A 20,447-nucleotide genomic window follows, 5' to 3' on the forward strand; every position below is an offset into this window, starting at 1 on the left:
ATACCCCCGGTAACCTAACACCAATAACAGACTACGATTTCTTATCTGGACGTAACCAGAGCATAAAAAGGTCATCATACTGCAATGTTAATCTAGAAAGAAAAATATTAAAAGGAATTGATACTTACATCATGAGTATTTTCTCCCCTTTATCTTCAGTCTATAAAATATATAGTGTTTTCACCTAGGCCTGAGATTAGTAGGGTTAAAGATGGCTGTTGTGTTTCAAGGTTTTTCACATGAAAATGGTTAGAGACAGATCTCTCTCTCCTTCTATATTTTCTGCAAGGGGAGTCAAAAAACAGTGACTGTTTTATAGGCTGCAAATTCCACCTTGTAACATGGTATTAACAAAACCTCAGTAATAAAAAGGTAATGATGTTTTATCTCCAAAGAAAGCACATATTTAGTGAGTAGTTATTGGTGGCTCACTCTCACCCCCCTCCAATCTCATCTTCAAAAGAGGAAAAAAACATAATAGAGCAAGTTTAAATGCTCAGTAGCTGCAGGCTACTAATCTCTTCAATTCCTGGAAAAGGTGAACCTTATTCTCTTAGGAGCAGATAGCATAAATGTAGTTCCACTGAGCTGAAAGCAACAGAGCAAGAACATCAAGTTTATTTTGCCTTTGGGGTCCTCTTTGTATCACAGGAAATTATCTCTGAAAGCAATGCTCCTCTTGTTCCAGTACAACAGAAGAGCACCACTAACCCATTCTTGCCGTGTACTATTTTGAGAAAGTGTCCAGCCTGCAAAACCAGGATTATTTTACAAGGATTTTTTTTTATTCACACTTAAGGAGGGGGGAAAACACACTTTTACACACACAACTTAAGTAACTGAAAGTTATGGGAGAAGCTTTGATTAAGTAACATGAACTTAAACTATCGTTTTCCCCACCCCTCTTAGAACACCCACTTGCTACTTTTGGACTTCAATCCAAACACAATTACTCACTACATAAATAAAATGCTGCTCATCTAACACTGCTTGACAAAATCTGAAAACCTATTTCCAACCAGCAAATGAATTTACATTTCCAAAAGAGAAACTAAACATTAATTTGACTTTTAGACGGTAACAGTAGCATTTCACATCCTTAACTGCCAACAAAAACTTGAGAGGAAATCCCCATGACCCCCTGTGAAACCTGAAAGAATTTCTGTCCTTGAACAAAAACATTCTTGTCTTTCAAAATCCTCTCACACACAACGTGGAATGTTTCTCATGTACAGCCTAGTACTGAACACTTTATTTGCAACAGTTTAACAGTCATTAACTGAGCAACACCTGAAACCTTTAAATGCCACATTTTTACGTATATTGAAATGACAGTAAATGCAACAGTTGTTTTGCTTGTAAGCACATGACAAAGTGATATACATCACAGATTTGCTGGTTCTCCTCATGTTCACCCATGTCCAGGGTCATCATTCACCTGGATCTGAATGCACTTATTCCAAGAAAGTGGAATGTAATGAGGATATATTAATGCATAAAATAAGGAAAGGCAAAAGAGTGATGTTCCCTCTTTAGCTTTGTAGCTGTAAAATATTTTATAATCCAATATGATATACATTCCAAGTTACCTGAGTTTACACTTCGAGAGAAGTACCTGAAGCTAGGCCATAGGGTGGGCACTGTGCAACTGTTGTGGCCATTTTTTTTTTTTTTTTTTTTTTTTTTTGCATTGTGTGTATTACAGAAGTTAGAAACATAAACACCTGGATCAATTGTAAACATAATCCTGAAGTACAGTATTTTCCATAGGACACAACACAGCAAGACATTTTCTATTCAGACAGGCAACTTTTTTTTTTTATATATATATATAGAGCTTATTTATACTGTAGAATTTGAAACAGAACACAGGACACAGTACTAATCTGGTCAAACATACTATGAAATGCATAGTCTCCACTTAAAACGCTTAATGATATATGGATTCTGCAGGCATTACTGCTTTCTCACAAAAAATGCTGAATGTGGATTCTGTCCCTGCCAAGAACAGCGTTGAGATATTTTTTTCAAATGCTGCTAAGTATTCCATGTTGTTCTGAAAGGTTGCCACCTCATGCAGATGTATCTGAACTATTATCTCCTCAATCCTTGTTTCAGGGCAGAGGCCTGCTCCACCTTGGTCTAGATTAACACATAGCTCTGAGGAGAGGAATGGTCTTCAGTCTGAATTTCTTGCAAAAGCGGCTGCTGCTGTTGGGACGGTTGCTGTACCGGGACCTCTGTAGAGTCCATTGTGCTGGTGTCATCTGACAGAGATGAGAAAGAGACCCGAGACGAAAGCTGCTCAACAGTCAGGGTGCTCAAAGCTGTGCTTTGACCAGAGTTTGGAGAGTTCTTCAGCGTCAGGTCTGAAGCGGGAAGGAGGGGGCCCAGAAGTTTTACAGGACAGAAAGCTGATCCGGTTGGGATGAAATTAACCTTGTTTTTGTCAGGACATGAAAAGAGAGGGGCTGAGACAGGCTGACGAGACCTACAACAAGAAAAAAGATTATATACCTGGCCAACTAAGATGTTTTATATGTCATGAACTTTGTGGTTCTACACGTTGCTAAAATGTGAATGACAAGGAATGGGATTAATTGGACAGAGGGGCAAACATCTTCCATATTGGCAGTCAGCTAACTGATCCACAGCATTAAAAATAGTACCGTCACAAAAATGACTTGATCGTTACTGGATAAACATGCAACTTCCAGCAAGAAAAGTCTGCAGTACATATGCACATGAAAAAATGCCGCGGTAATTTAGAATGGCACAAATTCTTCTTTAACAAAAACAATGCAGCAACAACACATTTAGTCATATTAAATCCCTTTGAGAACCTCCACGAAATAGACCTCTCCTTTCCCACATTCCGTAATTTGTCTGGAGGCTTCCTCCACAACCCAACATTGCTCCTTCACCATCCAGCAGGCAATGAATGCTGTTAGAGCAAGAAACGTCCCCTCCTTAATTCTTTCATCCACAGGAGCTAAGCATGCAACCTCGACACCATGTGCTCAAAGACTGCTGGGTCTAGGGGAAAAAGACATGATGTCCAAGAGTTTAATTTCCGATTTCTTGCTCAGCAAAAATGTTGAGCAAAGTCTATGCCATAAGTATACTACTGTCTATGAACACTTTACATAGGTTTCATTCCACTTTATATGTTTTATACGTATCAAAACATAACCTATGCTTGAAACTGATAAAGAATTATGACCAGGAGAGTTTTTGTTTTAAGCCACGAACATTTAAAAAGTTAATAAAATATATGGAAAGAGGTTTATAAACGCTTAGGAAATTAAATGTACCTTATCTTTTCTGCTTGGATTTTTGTTGCCTTTTATAAATGCACAAAAAGAGTTCAAGCATAAAAGACTCCATTTCCTCTTCAAACCAACGTGAACACTTCAACTTCTCTTCTGTACAAACTCTAAGAATAGTTTGCTCCTGAAAAACTCATCAGCTGGAATAGTTTATTCATCTGCAGTTGAATAGGCTCAGTAAACAGGTTTACTGCTTTGCAGATACCAGCTGATATAAAAGGCATTACTTACGACATTTCCTCAAAGACCTTCACTCGCTCACATCCCTCTGGGGGCTCTCGTTTGAACATGTAGCTGTTGTTTGGTTTGGGAGATGAGGCATACTTGGGCAACGGTGAGCTACTCCCACTGTCTGAAAATTTAAAGCAGTTATATTACTAGAGATTGAGAGTGCTTTTTAATTAAATTCGATTTCCAAACAAGATGCCTTTTTTCACAATTTAGCCACTATGCCGGTTTGCTTCTACCACAATGCTTCCTTTATTGCAGGCTATTTCTAACACCCTTGTATACCACATTTCTTCTGAATAAAAGCTTCAGTGCAGCAGTAATCTATCATATAACAACACATAACAGGAGGATATTTTTATCCAGAACACTGCAATCCGAACAAAGCAGAGCTGTGATCCTGGAAACAAATACGTTCTTTATTATGTATTTCAAAAAACATAAATGAACAAGGTAATATGCGTAATACATGCAGAAGAATTATGAGTGGTAATGATAATACACCTTCTCACTGTATAAACACAGCTATTGAAAATGTGTGTATACAGCATGTATCTTATTTTAAAACATAATTCTTCACTGGAATATTGACCTCATTAGTCTCATGAATAGTTTAGAAGCTACAAAGAAACAAAGCATGTTTGTAACACAGGTACTGATACCTCATTATTACAATGTCCTACCTTACTTGCTTCACAATTGTGAAGTTGCTTTAGTATCCAAAATAAAACTTCCACAATTCAATTCTCTCATCACTGCTAACTATATGATATAGGTATTCTTCATAACTCTAGCTGTCTGTGTATATTTTACTAGGCACGCTTACAACTGAAGGTGTGAGGATCTAGGACGCAAGGCAATAGGCAGATTTCTTTCCACTTCTCAGAAAATAGAGAAGGCTCAACTTTGGTAATGACAGAAGCACAAAGGTTTGAAAAATTAAGACGATGAAAGGGTTCACTTTAAACACACATCTTGACACAATGATATTCAGTGCATTAAGGAAATAAAGTAGGTATAAAAATAATTAGAGAAAACTAGCTTTCTGCAGTGGCTTCTACCTTTTCAAAGAGCAACATCTATCTATCTCAGGCTAGTATAGTGGCTCCCTATTCTCTGCTTGGGCTTACAATTAAAAAAATAAAATGAATCCCCCAAATTATAAACACACCTTATGTGGTAGGAAATAACTGCTCTCACTTTCCACTGATGTGAGGTACCTTACGATTTTTAACTCAGATACCTTTTTTTTATTCTGCTGTTGTTCATGTGTGCCTTTTCAGCAACAGTGGAAAACCAACAAAGCTTCAAGCACTATGATCTAGATTCACTGAAGCATATAAGGTTGTGTTTTAACAGCTTGCAAACAGTAACTACATAAACTTTTGTATAACCATGACTCAAATACAAAGGCTAATCATTAGAGGTTTTGAAACATCTCTGCTTCCTCTTACAACAAGACACAAATTAACTCAAATGTCACACTTCCCTTTGGAGATTTACTATGAAAGATATGACAAAAAAACCCAGCTGAAATGAACCTCAGTAGTGTATTGATTATTCAGCTTGTTCCTGCTGTAGAGTGAACACAGAACTTCTATTTACAGAATTTTAGGTGTTAACTGTATGAAGGCAGAAAAAGCTTACAGACAATACAGATATTTGCCAAGCTGGGAGCACGATGGTCCTGTTGGCATCTTTCCACCGTTGGCCCACATAGCTCATTCCAAACACAGAAATCATTAACAGAACCCAGACAGTTTGTTTCCTCCTTCTAATATTTAAAATTGAAGATCCAAGTTTCTATTTAAAAAACCTGAGACATAAAATGTGCTACTGTTCATTCCACCAAATAGTGGAAAACCGTAGAAGTACATCCAAGGAAAGAATCAAACTGAATTCAAAGTTAAGTCAGTTCTTGGAAGGTTTAGAGTCTTGTCTAGCCAGTTCAGTTTTCAATCAAGTTTTTAGTTTATTTAGCCCTGTCTGGCTGAAACTTTCTATATAAGACAGCTGTTAAACAAATAAAAAAAAGTACATTGTATAATTTAACCATTCTGTTTCTCACTTTACCCTCCCTGCTTTTAAAGCTTGCTAAGTTGTTAGCTTTTCATTTTGACCAAACACACACCGCAATACTATTTGAAAAATACATGTGGTTATTAGGAGGCTCACATGTACAAGCTTAGTGTTGGTTCTACATGTACAGCAGTGGTGCGAGAATGGAAGGGTACTGGGAAACTAGGCCATGAGTAAAAGTGGTAAGAGGTGGTATTTACAGCTTAAGCCAGTCTCCACTTGTGTATCTTGTAAGCTCTTAAGTTCTAACTTGCCACATTATTAATCCTTAATGACACTGCAAATGTGTATTCTCAAACTGTGCTATTTATAGATTTTTTTTTTTTTTTATTGTTTCAGATGCTGCAATGCATGAGCCTTCACGTCACAGGACACGTCTGCCATCTGCCACGCTTCCACCAGTAGGGTGTGCTCTGCTGGCGTATTTCAGCCAACTAATCAAATTTCATTAAGATGACAATGATTGAAGATTAACAGATGTAACCTTTAAAGTGAGTTTTGTTACCATAACCACATAGCAGACAATATGGAGCCTTATTACACAGAATTTCTAAACATAAATACTCAAAATGGATACGTTCTGTTATCTAGAAAATGTTTAAGATGGTAATTAAACATTAAAAATACTATTTTAACCAGAAGACTTAATACCACAAATTTTAGCTTGCATATATTAGAGCAACAAAGGAGACAAACTAAAAAAGAATCTGTAAAACAAATTTTTGAGTGACAAAACTTAAAGGAAACAAGAAACTTTTTCAGTGAGCCTTGGGATTTGTTTTGATACGTTCAAAAATACCTTTGTTTCTTAGGAGTATCCAAAGACTTCACATACAATTTTCATTTTAAAAGCTATGAACCAGATGCCCAGAAGTTGAAAAGTATCTTAAGTTCATCTTCATTAACATGTTGCTTTTAACAGGCTGCTAGCAACAGTGGGAATACACAATGCTACACAAAAGCACCTAAATCAAAATCCCTGAAAAACAGGTTATACTATCTATTTTTGTACAAACCCACCCCCAAATTTTATCTGCTTATACCTTAGGATGCCTTTGAACTTTACCTCTGTCACAGCTGCTAAGTATGCTATGTAGCACTCTGAATTATAGTCTCATGGACCAGAGTATCATAAAACAGATCTAGTGAAACCAGCAGCTTTAATGCAGCAAGGCAGTCACTTATCTTGCAACAGGCTGATATTTGAAAACAAAATCATAAAGCCAGGCGTCATTAAAATACCTTCCCTCTCTGCTCCAATCAATACCATTTAGTATCACTGCTCCATTCGGAGCAGTATTGTGCGCCTTTTCTGAAATTTAGCTTTCACTTTATTTTGAAAAATTCAATAGATTTAGCAGCTTCTTGCAGAAATATAAACCAAACAGCTGATACAGTCCAAAGAGCAGCTGTGAGGGCCTGAGGCCAAAGCACAGCTTTGCACAAGAAATAAAAGATGCTTTAGAAATGTAAAGCAGTGCTGTGTCTGTACAGAGCGCTGGCTCCTCTCACTGCTCATGTCTCTCAGTCAAACTACTAACCTTCCTTTCCGATTCAGCAACACACTCAGGAGCATTCATAAAGCAGATAATTACATTTTTTAATGGTAAAGCCAAGTTATTCCCATAGAGAGGAAAATAAAACCTCAACTTGAGAAAAGTAACAGAAAAATATCTTGGGTTTAAAATGTCTACATTTGGTTATACAATGCATTTTTCAAAACTTAACAGGCCTCACAGTAAACTCACGACAGTTTTATTCTACCAAAGACCTTTAAAATGAAGGTGCGAAAAACTTGGTGAGTTTTGTTTTATAAAGCAGTTAACATCCACAACACATAATAAACTGTCTCTCAAAACTTGCTATTCCCTTATAATTTCTACCTATATCCCTCATTTATCTATAATTTAACTACTTTGTAGATAACATTCAGAACAACTGGCCTGTGGGATCTTAATGATCTGAGAGTAAAAGGTGCCTTTCTGACTATACTTTTACAACCTCTGAACAAGTTACTTTCTCTTGGAAGACCGCTACGCATTTTTCTAGTTTCTATCTTGTCCTTAAAGAACAAACTTGTGATGAGCAGCTCAAGCTTTTATCTTTCATAAGCACAGTATTAAGTACCTTACTTAAACTAATTTGAAAATGCAATTATATTAACTTTACAAAGCTGGCTGTTTAATCACCATCACCTATAGGCTACTACTAAAGCAGACTTTTGATACAAACCGAGCATTAAAGCCACTCTTAAAACCAAAATCCACAAATAAGTATCTACTCATTGTGAAGTTCAGCAATAAATTTTGCTCCAAGTAGCTGTTCAAAAAAATCCAAGACAGGAGCTAAAAACCCTTGAAAAGCATTAAGAAGGTTAGATGCACTATTTCAAACTGTCTTCACTCACTACTGCCAATAAAGTACCATTGAAAATTCCAATTACTGTGATAACTGAGTACTAACTGCAAAAGGAATTATGCTTTTCATTTCCTCACTTTTTACCTTATATTTGTTATCAGGACACGTATGAACAAATTTACCTGTCAAGACGTTTCTTGTGTGCTAATACTTTAGTGGATGTCTCTATAGTGATTCAGTCTTGACAACACATTACAATTCACATGCATACTACAAGAAAGAGAAGTGTGGGGGGGGAAATAATATCTCTGTTATTTTTGGAGCATGGCCAACTATCATGTTGAGCTAAGACTTTTACTTTGATGTGGTTAACTTACACATGTGCACACACCCACCCCCAATTCAGGATTTGGGCAGGTGCATTTGTTTTCCACTACTTCCCTTTAAATCCAAGATGGGAAAGCAATACTTTTCAGAAACTAAGAAAAGCTAGTATTTCTCCTGCTGCCTTCCCCAATCTTATTCCCAAATTACTTTAAGAATTATTAAACAAAGAATATTTAGAGAAAATCTTAACCTTACTTATAACCTCAAAATACCGCTGTCTTTAGCTCACGAGTAAATCTACACTAAATCTTAGAAGTTTTCATTTCCTCTGTGAAACTTACTACTCTTAGCTTGCATGTCTTACCCAAACCCTGCACCCCTCCAAACTAAAGTCCATGTTTCCAGCTAGCTGACCAGAAGCCCAAGAAGAATTTCATTAGTAAACAGTTGTTAAAAAAAAAAAAACAAAAAAAACAAAAAAAAACCCCACCCAGTCTTTTTACATTGGTACCTATATTTTCATACTACATGTTCTGTCAGCAACTCTTAATTACTGAAACTTCAGTTTACTCCCTCTACAAAACTAAACGACATTTTACAGACTTTGAAAAAAATGTAGGATATTGACATATAAACACAAATTATTCAGAAATTTTGGGTTGTTATGCAACATACACAGACAAGTAATTACTCTCCATCAGACTGTTCAAACTCATATCTGAGCTCCTCACCAAATAGCTTCAAGTGGAATGTAAGAGTTCAGAAGCAGAGTACTTTCAAAAGCAGTCCAAAACTTCATCATCACCATTCTGATCAGCAAGTAGCTCACCCATGATGAATATACATAGTCTACCACAAACCTTCTTGAAACCTTTTTTAAACATAAACATGTTACAGTCTGAATTCTTCACATTAGAATCTTCATAAATAGTTAAGACTGTTTGCTGTGCTCCTCTGACATATTTATGGAAGATGTTTGTGAAGTTTCACAAACAAGAGGGAAAAAGATATGTAAACAAACAAAACCAATTTTAAGATAAATCTTCAGTCCCTCCACAACCATCAAACAAAAACAAAAACTGATGTAATGAGTAAAATGAAGGTAGTTGTAAAAGCAGGACATCACATGCCTCCCATAGGTAAAGGCAGGTCATTCTACTCTCACCTTTATCACGGTCATAGAGTAAATCTTCTGTTGAGCAAGGACTCCCATCCTGAGATTCAGGAGGGCAAAAGGGAGAGACACATGGTGAATGACTGCTGCAGCTGCTGCTGCGCTCCTGGACAGACGGAGTCTGAGTGTCAATGCTTCGTGTACTACTACTACGATAGTGAGCAGGTAATGGGGCCCTTCGACCATCAGGGATATCCAAAGGCTGCAAGACAAACAAGCAATTCAGGTTACAGAGAAAAGATCAAACTCCTAAGCAATGTCAGCCTGTAGCACTAATAACTGCAGTAATGAGGCAAGGCCTTAAGAACAGCAAACAAGCCATTTGTGAAAGAACAACAGTTACACGAGAAAATAATGCAATGTACAGTGGACACAACATACATCAATTACGCTGAATGCTGGCGCAACGTGCAGATGTTCCAAGCCAACTATATCCTCTTAATGCAAAGTTAACACCAGAACGCACTTCAACACATGCTAGTATTATGTTTTTATATTTTTGTGATAGTTTAAAAAAGCAAACCTCCACAACAAATAGATCTCTAATTATACTTCGTAATACAATTTTCAATAAAGGTCACTGTTGTTATGAAAGAAAAACAAGTACTCTGGCGGAGATCACATTTGGATAAAAGGGAAAGTAGAAAATGTCAAATACAATGGCATACTATTGCCATAACAACCAAATGAGTTACAATTACAAATGAAACCATCCAAGTTTTACCAGCAGGTCGTAATTCTCTAGCACACCTCTACATTCCTTCACTTCTATAGATGACCTCTGACAAAATGGCAACTAAGCAGATGATGCACAGGCGTACACAAGGTTCACAAGCTTTGTCTTGAACCAAAGCTAGTAAGCACTGCTTGCTCACATCAGCCTAGCTGGCACCGGCCAGGGTGATCTCGTATCCCATTCTGCAATATACTGCATAGGCTTGTTCACAGTAGTAGATTGGCATGCTCTACTTACTTGTCCTTCCCAGTGGAAAATTAGTTTTATCATAAAGACAGTGCTGCTTTAAATGTAAGAAATCAAATGAGAATTACGGTTTTGCTTAAAAGTGTCAGGGGGGAATGCCTGCAAGATTTAAATATCATTTTTATCCTCACTTCAGTGAGGATTGTATTCAAGCCATAGAGAACAGCTTAAATGTTTTAGCTACAAAAAATTAGTGTCTTTTTCCTTCTCACTTCAAGTGAACATTTTTATTTTATTGCTTTCCTCTTCCCCATATATTCCAAAACTGTAACAGCTTGTTCCAGAGGCTAAAATTCAACCCAATACTTTTGCTAGCAATGAGGAAATGCGACCTATTGGCTGAGTATCACATTGTCCCATTTTCAGCAATAGTCTATCCAGAAAACTACCACATATTATACAAAGAGGCAGACATAGCAGAGCAGGAAGATCCTTTTCTTCTTACAAGCCTTCCAGTTAATACCATTTCACATTTCAATTAAGAGCAAAGAAACACACTATGAAGAGAACATTACAGTTGCTACATCAAATGCTGAAGTTTGGACACAGCTGTGTCGTCTGCTCCAACAGCTCAGTTCACACTGCGTATACGTTACAACATGACTACATGTTGCTATTCCCATCACCCCCAACAGGCCATGACTCATTCCATGTACAAGATAGACCTGAAGCATTATATCATTTGTTACGCAGACAGAAGAGAGGTAGAAAACAAGACTGAAGCTGTAGAAAGAAAACAGTCTTATAATTAACGCAACCAACAAAATAACTGCTGTGCAGAACAGCATTTTTATTTCCATCTCTGCCACAAAAATTGTATGAGATGCCAGGAAGTCATCTGAACCAACCTCTCTCTTTTATGGTATCTTTTCTAGATGCCCAGTCTATATAGGACTGATTTGCAAAAGTCTTCAACATTCACAGATGCAGGAGGAGACTATGGAAGCTAGACTTTAAACTCCTAAAATGGCATGCAGTATCCTGAGTTACCTGAAGAATCACATTATAGAAGCCTGATGGATTTGTATTTCTCCATCCATAAAGCATAGATAATATCATCTTTCTTCTCACAAAGATGTGATAAAAAGAGAACAAAATTTCAGACACTCTCCTATTATATAAGAGCAAAAACTTCATACTCTGAAGCAAAAACTTCAGACTTTGAAGCAAGGTTTAATAGTGAGCATTAGGGCACACATCTAATGAGGCGAAAACAAAAAACACCGAACGGCTGCTCATTAAGAGCATGTACTATGCTCTACGCAACAGGTGACGCAAGGATTCCAGGCAAGGGAAAGAAACAGTAAGCTATCATATAATTAAAGACTTTAGGATAACACAGATATTCTTCCACACCTGGAGGAACAATGTAGTCTTATGTAGTCAGGAAGTATATCCCAAATCACATGTTTCAACCTCCACTGAATTAAAATTTGTGGTACAAAAAGTTATCTACATTTTTAGACATGCCTCTAAATATACACACAAGTAGAAAAAGCCAAATATTTATCAGTCTTTCCAACTAAAATAACTTTTAAGGCACAGAAAATGCCTGCAAATATTTCAGATTACTGTGCTTCTGTATTTATCTTTCCCTTAATATTGAATCCAAGTTTTGACAAGTGCAAAAAACTTCATGAAAATATCAACCAGAAGTATTCCACTTTTTAAAAACTTTATGTATTAAACCTGATCAACATAAAAAATACTTTAGAAGTTCCTTTCCATGAGTCATGTCTAAACTATTCTAAAAACTGAAGTCCTCACAAACTTCAAACATAAGAAACAGGGTAACTAATTTGGTACAGCTGCTATTAGTTTTCATAACACTCAATGCATGGAAAACACTAGAAATTACTGCATTCTATAGACTGGGTTTTGTTGGTTTTTTGGTTTTGGGGTTTTTTTTTTGTGTGTGTGTGTGTTTTGTTTTCTTTTCTTTTCTTTTTTGCAAGAGTGTCCAGTCATGTACTTATGCCAAATGAATTTTGACAGGACACCTGCCAACCCCTATGGGACAGTGTGTTCTTGGACATAGTTACATACTACCCTCATCTCCCTCCAAAGGTATGGAAACGCTCAATTTGACAACAACAGGCATTTCTCAATACACTGTTAAAATTCACCACATTGTTTTCAGTATTGATCCTTTCACTGAAAAAAAACCCCAAGAACACCCTATTTAGTAGCATCAGGAATGCTACTATGATATAATATACCAATGGGAGCCTTAAAAATAATCTGTTCTTCACAAGCCTTACATCTGTTTGGGAGGCAACTTCTTGAGAGCAAAGCATTCAATGCTTTTGATTTAAAAACTGTTCTCTAGACTGGAACACAAAGACAGACATAGGAAAATGCTTCTTCCTTCTAGCATCAATGAAGTCATCAATGCATTAGATAAGATGCAAGTACAAAAAACCATAATGTATCCTGGGAAGGAACACTTGGAAAAAAACACTTTTTAGATTAAGGATATGAAGATTTAAGTAAGGATCCTCTGCATCTGTGCAAATTAGAAGTCCTTTTATTACAGGATTAAGTTTTCCGATAGGTACATAAAACCATCTTGCTATCTATTTCCAGAAGCATTAGAAATCAAACAAGAAACACATTAATCATTTCACGTATATTGTGTGATAGTCCGTCAAAATAGCTTCATTTCTAATTACTTCTGTACACTTGAAAGATAGTTCCGGTAATATTTTTTTTACTCATAGGAGACCTGTGAACGTGTCCACGTCCTGCTACAGGGCACTTTTCATTATTTTTGCAATGTATTCTGTAAGAGGGAAGACCTCTTGCTCCCCACTCCCTACAGTAAGTCCATCATCTTATTGTACCAAAGTCTCCAACGTTGTGTTGTGGAGTCACAACGGGACAAAGAACAAAAGCTTGTCACAACTTCACAGAAAGCTGATTCCCTCTTAGAAGTTATGGTGGGAACAGAGACACACCATCATAGTTTCCTGGAAAGCCAGTCAACATGTTAAAAAAAAGGAAGGAAAATATATGCAGGATCTTTGAATAAATGCATTAGAAAAGGAATTAAAAGTTTATTAATAAATCTGAGGAGAAAGAGGCAATTAAGAAGTGACTCAAAAAAGCCAACTTTAACTTATTTTTAGGAAAGAAAAAAGAGAACACCTTCAGCTAACTTAAGCAAGATGAATGATCTGAAAAAATATACACATACATGGCTAAAGTGAAAGGAATGAAACATTTGCGATGTTTTGACCACTTACAATGCAATCCCTCTGAACTTTATGGCCAACTAGATTATTAAAAGGTAATGACATAATGACATTACCGTATCATCAACTACCTTTGGGAAACACAAAAATAACAAGACTAATGTCTACAATAATTATTTTTACTTGTATAAGTAATTGTACTTGTAAAAGTACAATTTCTATTATCATTAAAATATTATTAAAAAAAGGCAAAGAGCATTTCAAAGAACTAATAGAACTAAGTCAGCACAAGAGAAGACAGAAGACATATTCCAAATCCATTTACACATTTTTTAAGAAGTAGAATTACAAAAATTCAAGTCAGCAAAAGCGAAAACAGAAAGTATGTAATATCATACCCTATAAAACCAAAAAACAAGTCTAAAAAATAAATTAAATTTATTTGTATATCTGAAGACTAAGAAAGGAAGTATGAAACTGGGAGGAAAGTTTCACTAGTTACTCATTTTAACTGGGAGCTAAATTAAAAAAGTAATTCAAGTAATATCCATAAAACTATGCATAAAACTGTTTTAACCTTAAGCTTATTTTTGTCCTATATATCACCTAGTCTCATTTAAACATATGAACTAAGAAACAGTTTGTTTAACAAAAAAAAATCACAAGTTTATATTGAAGAGATGAGAGACTAACAGAGAAAAAAAATCAAGAACACTAGACTAAAATTTTAAATGTTAACAGAACTAAAATGCATTTTATTAGGACAGCCCAAATGTGGTTATTGAAATGAAATGGAAGAAATCAGAAAGCTAGTAATGTAGCACCTAAATTTGGAAAAAAAAAAAAAAAAAAAAAATTAGGTAGTGAGCTGCACCTAAAATAAAGGTAATATTCCTTCCCAGTGTTTTTAGCAGGGTTTATATTATTCTCCAAGTCTTTCCTGGCAAATGAATACAGATTCACAATAGGGCACAAGATGTTTTATGCAGCTGGATAGATCGATTCATATGAAAATTAAGGTTTGAACATGCACTGCTAAAACTGTGAAGTAAACATGGAAACAGGTTAAAAGAAACCAGCTGACAATCTAGATGCACACCAATTTACAAGCAGGTCTATAGAATAATTTATCTTTCACACATCACCCAAAGCAACCAGCTACCTTTGATTGCTATTTTAAAATACTTTCTAAAAATACAGAATGTTACAGCAAGACGGAATGGCAGAAAATTGAAAGGAAAACAAATTGTTTCACTAGCAGTGAGACTAATGAAGTTTGGTTTCCTATGGTTTATCTTTTGTTCAGTAATTCCTGACCTTTAACCTAGCTGCCCCAACTCCCCCAGGCTAAAAATAAGCTAAACTGTCATATTAGGAGAAAGTTCACCAGCAGTAAGATTGAGTAAATTACCCTTGTTATGATCTTCCATAAGTAAGCTATGACACCTAGTAAGCTCAAAGACAGTGCTAGGAGTCCCACTTTAGGTCCCACTAGGCCAGACTTCACAGAAATTAACAGTTACATAGCAGGAAGCAACCCTCTGCCCACAAAGATGGACTTGACTTCAAGGGCAATGTCTAATTTACGACTTTCTTTTGTGTCTGAAGACTCTCCCCAGCTAGATGTTTGGAGGAAGGGTTCACTATTGCCTTGGTTGCGTAAACTGCTGAGCACCTCTGGCCCCAATCCAACAATGCACTTAAGTTATGTGCTTAACTGTTTTGCTGGATCAGAGCCAGTACATTCAGTAACTTAGGAGACCGAGTTCTGCATCCCAAGTAATAAGCTGTTAAAGCCCAAGGACAACATTTACAAAGATGATTTGTCTGATAAATAAATGAAATGTCCTCTAGCCATAGGAGATTACAACCCTAGCCATAGCAACATCAATGGTGGCACTGTAGTACATAGCTTTCTATACTCTCTTTGGAGACGGTGTAACAAGGTTTATTGATTTGGGCTTTCGGTTTCGGTTTGTGTGTTTGGTTTTTTTCCTTATTCCCTTGTTACAACACACACCCCTTCTAAAGGGATGAGACCGTCTTAAGAAAGCTAACTTTACATAAGAATGAAATACTGTAGTAGTAGAAGTTTTAAGACTGCTTTGTGCACACAACTAAGTCTCTGGAGAAGCCAAGACTATTTCAAAACTTGTTAAGTTTACTGCCGAAATGAGGAACTACAAATATCAGGTCTTGGAATCTTAAACCTCTGATTAAAGCTTTATACCTTGACTTGTACACATGACCATTCACAAGAAAAGAACCTACATCTTAGGAAAAAAACAGAGTAGTTTATTCCACAGCAGAAAATTTTCATTGGCTATTCAGGAAACACTGTCTGTAAACCAAGTGTTTCACATTTTAAGCGTCATCTAAGCACTCCAGTGCTCCACAACGACAATTCCAATGCTCCAGTTCTCCCACATCAGCAAAGCTGCCCTGTTTGTCAGTATTTCCCATTCAGAGGTATCCCATGACAGATCACTGTGGTTTCATGGAAGCAAAATGGTGCACGTTCAGGTTATGGCAGAAAAGCATTAAAACCAAAAAGCAGGGCATAGCACAGGAAACTTAAGTCTTGCCTAAGAAAAAGAATGCAAAATGAACAAAATTAATTAATCTCCTGGTCTCTAATTACTTACTACTGCAGCCTGAAGTATCTAAATTTTCAAGCACTTGCATTTCCCGCAAAAACTTTCAAGTTCTCTACAGAAAGGGCATTACAAACTAAGTATGTTTGGCCAGAAGCCTTTAAAAAAAAAAAAAAATAAAACAAAACCCAAACACCACCCTAAACCACTGAAACAAAATTTTCAAGCAAACAGTTCTTTGAAGAAAATTATTTGTAATTTCAGCCACAAGGAAGGTCTCTCACGAGGAAGGTTTCCCACGTGTTTATAGATTACGAAGAAAAAACAACCATAACCACATTAACATAAGCTTACCTTGGATACTTCTTCTTTTCCACTGTTTTCCTTAATGAATACTTTTTCCAGTTCGGGGCTTATTCCTTCTACATTACACGGCACACGTGAAACAGTTGATTTTGGCACTGAAATGTTTGACAGTGGCATAGGGACTGATCTGGAAATAGAAGCCTAGAAGGTGGAGAGCAACATGATTTGAAGTTGGAAAATGGAACAAAGACCGAAGTCTGAGACCGGTACTAAAAATACTAAAAAGTAAGAAGCTGCGTATTAATTTTGCCATCTAGAAGACTTATCTTTACGTGGCAAATTTAAATGAAAAGAAATGCTTGCATAAATCACAAGCCACTAAGATCACCTCTACCTAACTCAAAGAAGTGTTCTATAATAAAAGCATTCTACTACTTCACTTATCAGTAAGAAGGCGGGTATATGTACTTTCCAGATGTATAGACTACAGAATACGCAGTAGGGGGATGGGGAGCATGCAGGTTGCTGATGGTGATGGTTTAACTGGGATCCAAAAGACATTTCATAACGTTCCTAAAGCTTAACCACTCAACTGAAATATTCACTTAATGCACTTTTATTCTCTTTTGGTTGGCTTTAGTGAATGAAAAATAAAGCATTCATTCTGAACCTTTAATTTCATTAACTTATGGCTTTTCAGAACTTCATGTCAAAGATCTTAAAAGGAATCATTTCAAGTTTAAGAATCAAGCATGTAAATAAATACAAGTATGGTTTTCAGAAAAACCTGTTGAAGTGGAGCTCTGTTACCAACATGAACCATTCACAAGAGCACACATGCATCTTGCGCAGTCAACCTCAAAAGCTTTACCTTGGCTGCAGCTACATAGCATAGATGCACCTACACTGACAGCCATGAACAGTGTTCACTTCCCAATATATGTTCTCCTTTTATTCACAGAATCACAGGATGCTTATGACAAAATGTAAAAAAATTTTTTTGAGTTCTTGCCAAATGAACCTTGCACAATGTGCAGCTCCAATGGTGCTTGTCACTTGTGTGGAGGCATTCTCTGACTCTGAGAAAACACACTACCTGCAGGACAGCTTCCCACAACGGTGCCAGAATTGACAACTTCATTGGCCTCATCAGAGAACACCTACTTGAGAAACCAAAATGTTGCACAAGCCACGACAAAGTGAGCCAAGTACTAAAAAATGTTCCTTCAAAGCCTATGTCCTAGGTGGATCTCAGTCTGTGTCAAAGACTGTTTTTACTGTGATTATAAATAGTGGCACAGGTACCTGCAACAGCTTACTTTGAGATGGAAAACAAAACCCTTTTCTAAGCAAAATGTAGTGGGATCCTTTGTTACAGAGGCATAAAAGTTTCAGGAAGAATATCAATTTCCTATATGCCTTCATCACAAGATTAGGTTTTAACCACAAGATTTTATCCAAACAGAAGTAGGAACATAAAGAATCAGCCATCACAGCTCAACCTCTTCTTTCTAAAACACTAGCTATTTAAAAAGGCAGTCAGGAAATACAATGACAGCACCAACATTTCAGGAGTTCAAATAGTGGCCTGTGAGTAACATGGGGTCCAAGTTAAGGATCCACTGCAGGTGAAATTTAATCAGGACTCAAATGTCTGAACTGTCAAATGAGACATGATTAACTGCTTTCTAGAAATGGCTTAAGGTTCACAAAGTCATTGACTGAACCTTGCCTGAGCTTTAGAACTTGTAATTGGGTTTCAGTTTTGCTGGCAGTTTGTAATGGCTAGAGCAGACACTGCATGGGGCGTCCTCCATTGCACCCTGCTGAGAATCTGGTTCATGGTCAGGTAATTTGGCCAGGTAATTTTGTCCAAAGCTATTCATCATATGTGTCAGCATCTTTATAACAGGAGAAATACAGATATACCTAGAGCACAGGCAAATTTTTATAACTTTGTGAAACATGAAAATGACCTGAAAACAAAAACTGTCTTAGCCAGGCTAGTGTTAAAATGATCAGCTATATTAAAATTCGCCTAAACCCACACTTTGAAAAATAGGTAAGTAATAAGACAACAGAAAACAGAAGCTGTCAGACTACGAGCCTGAGCTTAACCTCTCAGAGAGGATATCAAATCCATAGACGGATGGCTGGAGAGAAGTCCATAGAACATGCGAATGGTCATCAACATAATCAGGACATAATATTTTGCATCCTAAAGATTATGGCTGATTGAGGTTTTACATTAAGCCACAGTGTCTGGAACAAGAACAGGCTAGTGATGATAGCAATTTTTCCATTTAATATGATGGAAACTCTCAAAATATACTGGAACAACTGTACTGTAACATAGCCACTGCAACCACAAACTCTCATGCTGGAAGACAGGATCTTGTATTGACAATGATTCTGGACTACTGTTAACAACCAAGAGGTATGTCCTAGACAAAACCATGAGTAAAAAGACTTTTATCCTGCAGTGTGACAGATCCTCTAGTCACCAGTCACCAGGCACGGGGTATGGTGGCAAGCATCATCTTGATTTCAGTTGAGTTTAAATTCAAGGTGAATTATTACTTTCTTTTTAGAAAGTACACACCACAGTGTTGTTTTCCTTGATGGCATGTGGAAATTGCCTCTCTGGCCAGGAATCGACCAATAATCAAAGTATCAGAAAGATTCTTAAAATGGGACAAGGAAATGAGATTTTCCCTCAAATCTCTGGTGATACAGCCTTGCTGTCTCTTGCTGATGAATACATGGTAAGGGGAATTGCAAGTCTGTTCGTAACAAGCCAGTTAAGAGTTCTGCTTGCTGCTCAAAGACTGATCAATTGTTGGGCTGCCAACCCAGACTGCTTACCCTCAGTACCTTCTTTTTCTTACTTTTCTATTTTTTTTTTTTTAACCAGCCCAGATGAAATCGGGTTGTAAAACTGATAAGCAAATACATTCCAGAGGAGCAGAGGCTTGTGACAGTGTACCACAAAAATTAGTCTTGGAAGCAAGTACGTATTCCTGGAAACACAGTCTTATCACGCTCAGAATTTTTACAGCACCTTAATAAATTTTAGTTGCTACCCTGCTGCAACCGTTCTTTGTTTTATTATATGACAACTATCAGATAATTTCAGTGATGATGCAATGGTATCGGGTTGTTAAGCATTTCAGTGTACCACATAAGAAAACAAACAGAAGAAAGATGGGAAGAAACAGCAGGCTATTCACCCAACCCTGGTAAGGTAGGAGGCTGTTAATATAAGCAACTATCTACTTACCTGAGTCTGACTGATTGCTATATGGTTGCCATGGAGAGGTGACTGACGTTCTTTCTCTTTACTGTGACGACTACTCTGCTTACTGCGCTGAAGCTGCTGCCTCAGTTTGGCAATCTGCTGGAAAGAAGTTCAGGTGAAGTGATAATGAGTTATCGAACAGGTAACTGCTCAAATCTTCACATATAAAGTGAATCACAAACATTTAAAGTCCTCTTTGCAGAATTTTACAAGCATGTAGGATTGCCTTCCCTTGAAGCATGAGCATTAAAGCTTCTTTCTGCTTATTAGATACTTTTTCCAAAGTATCTGCCCAATTCGCCAATATGAATATGACAGCAGGCTTAGTTTAATTACTAAACTTCCTCATTTACAAACAAGCACTGTAATAACTGATACAAACAAAAGTAGTCAGAATGACAATTTGTAGCAATTTCTGGCCTATAAATGGTTTAAACTGGGGACTATGAAGCCTACAGTTTAATTTATTTGATCTTAAACCGAACCAAAGTTTTCCAATGATAATTCATCATAAAACCAAAGAGCCTTCACAAACAACTGGCAATCAATATGCATTGCTCATCTTGGAGAACTTATTT

General features: G+C 36.8%; 1 protein-coding gene across 6 annotated transcripts in view; it reads right to left on the reverse strand.

The window, feature by feature from the left end:
- Window positions 1-450: 450 nt before the first annotated feature.
- The window catches only part of GLCCI1 (glucocorticoid induced 1), a 57,756-nt gene continuing 37,759 nt past the window's right edge, over window positions 451-20,447 (reverse strand). The window contains exons 4-9 of one of the 6 annotated variants that reach the window (XM_082323209.1): window positions 19,852-19,968; window positions 16,620-16,772; window positions 9,487-9,697; window positions 3,561-3,681; window positions 3,315-3,436; window positions 2,408-2,491 (exon numbers count right to left, since the gene is read on the reverse strand). In XM_082323209.1, coding sequence (XP_082179335.1) covers window positions 3,316-3,436; window positions 3,561-3,681; window positions 9,487-9,697; window positions 16,620-16,772; window positions 19,852-19,968 — 723 coding nt within the window. In that variant the 3' untranslated portion in view covers window positions 2,408-2,491; window position 3,315. The other 5 variants (XM_082323210.1, XM_082323207.1, XM_082323208.1 and 2 more) reach the window with 5 other exon arrangements.

The sequence above is a fragment of the Platalea leucorodia genome (genome assembly GCF_965183815.1).
Source record: "Platalea leucorodia genome assembly, chromosome: 1".
In the NCBI taxonomy this organism is placed as follows: domain Eukaryota; kingdom Metazoa; phylum Chordata; class Aves; order Pelecaniformes; family Threskiornithidae; genus Platalea; species Platalea leucorodia.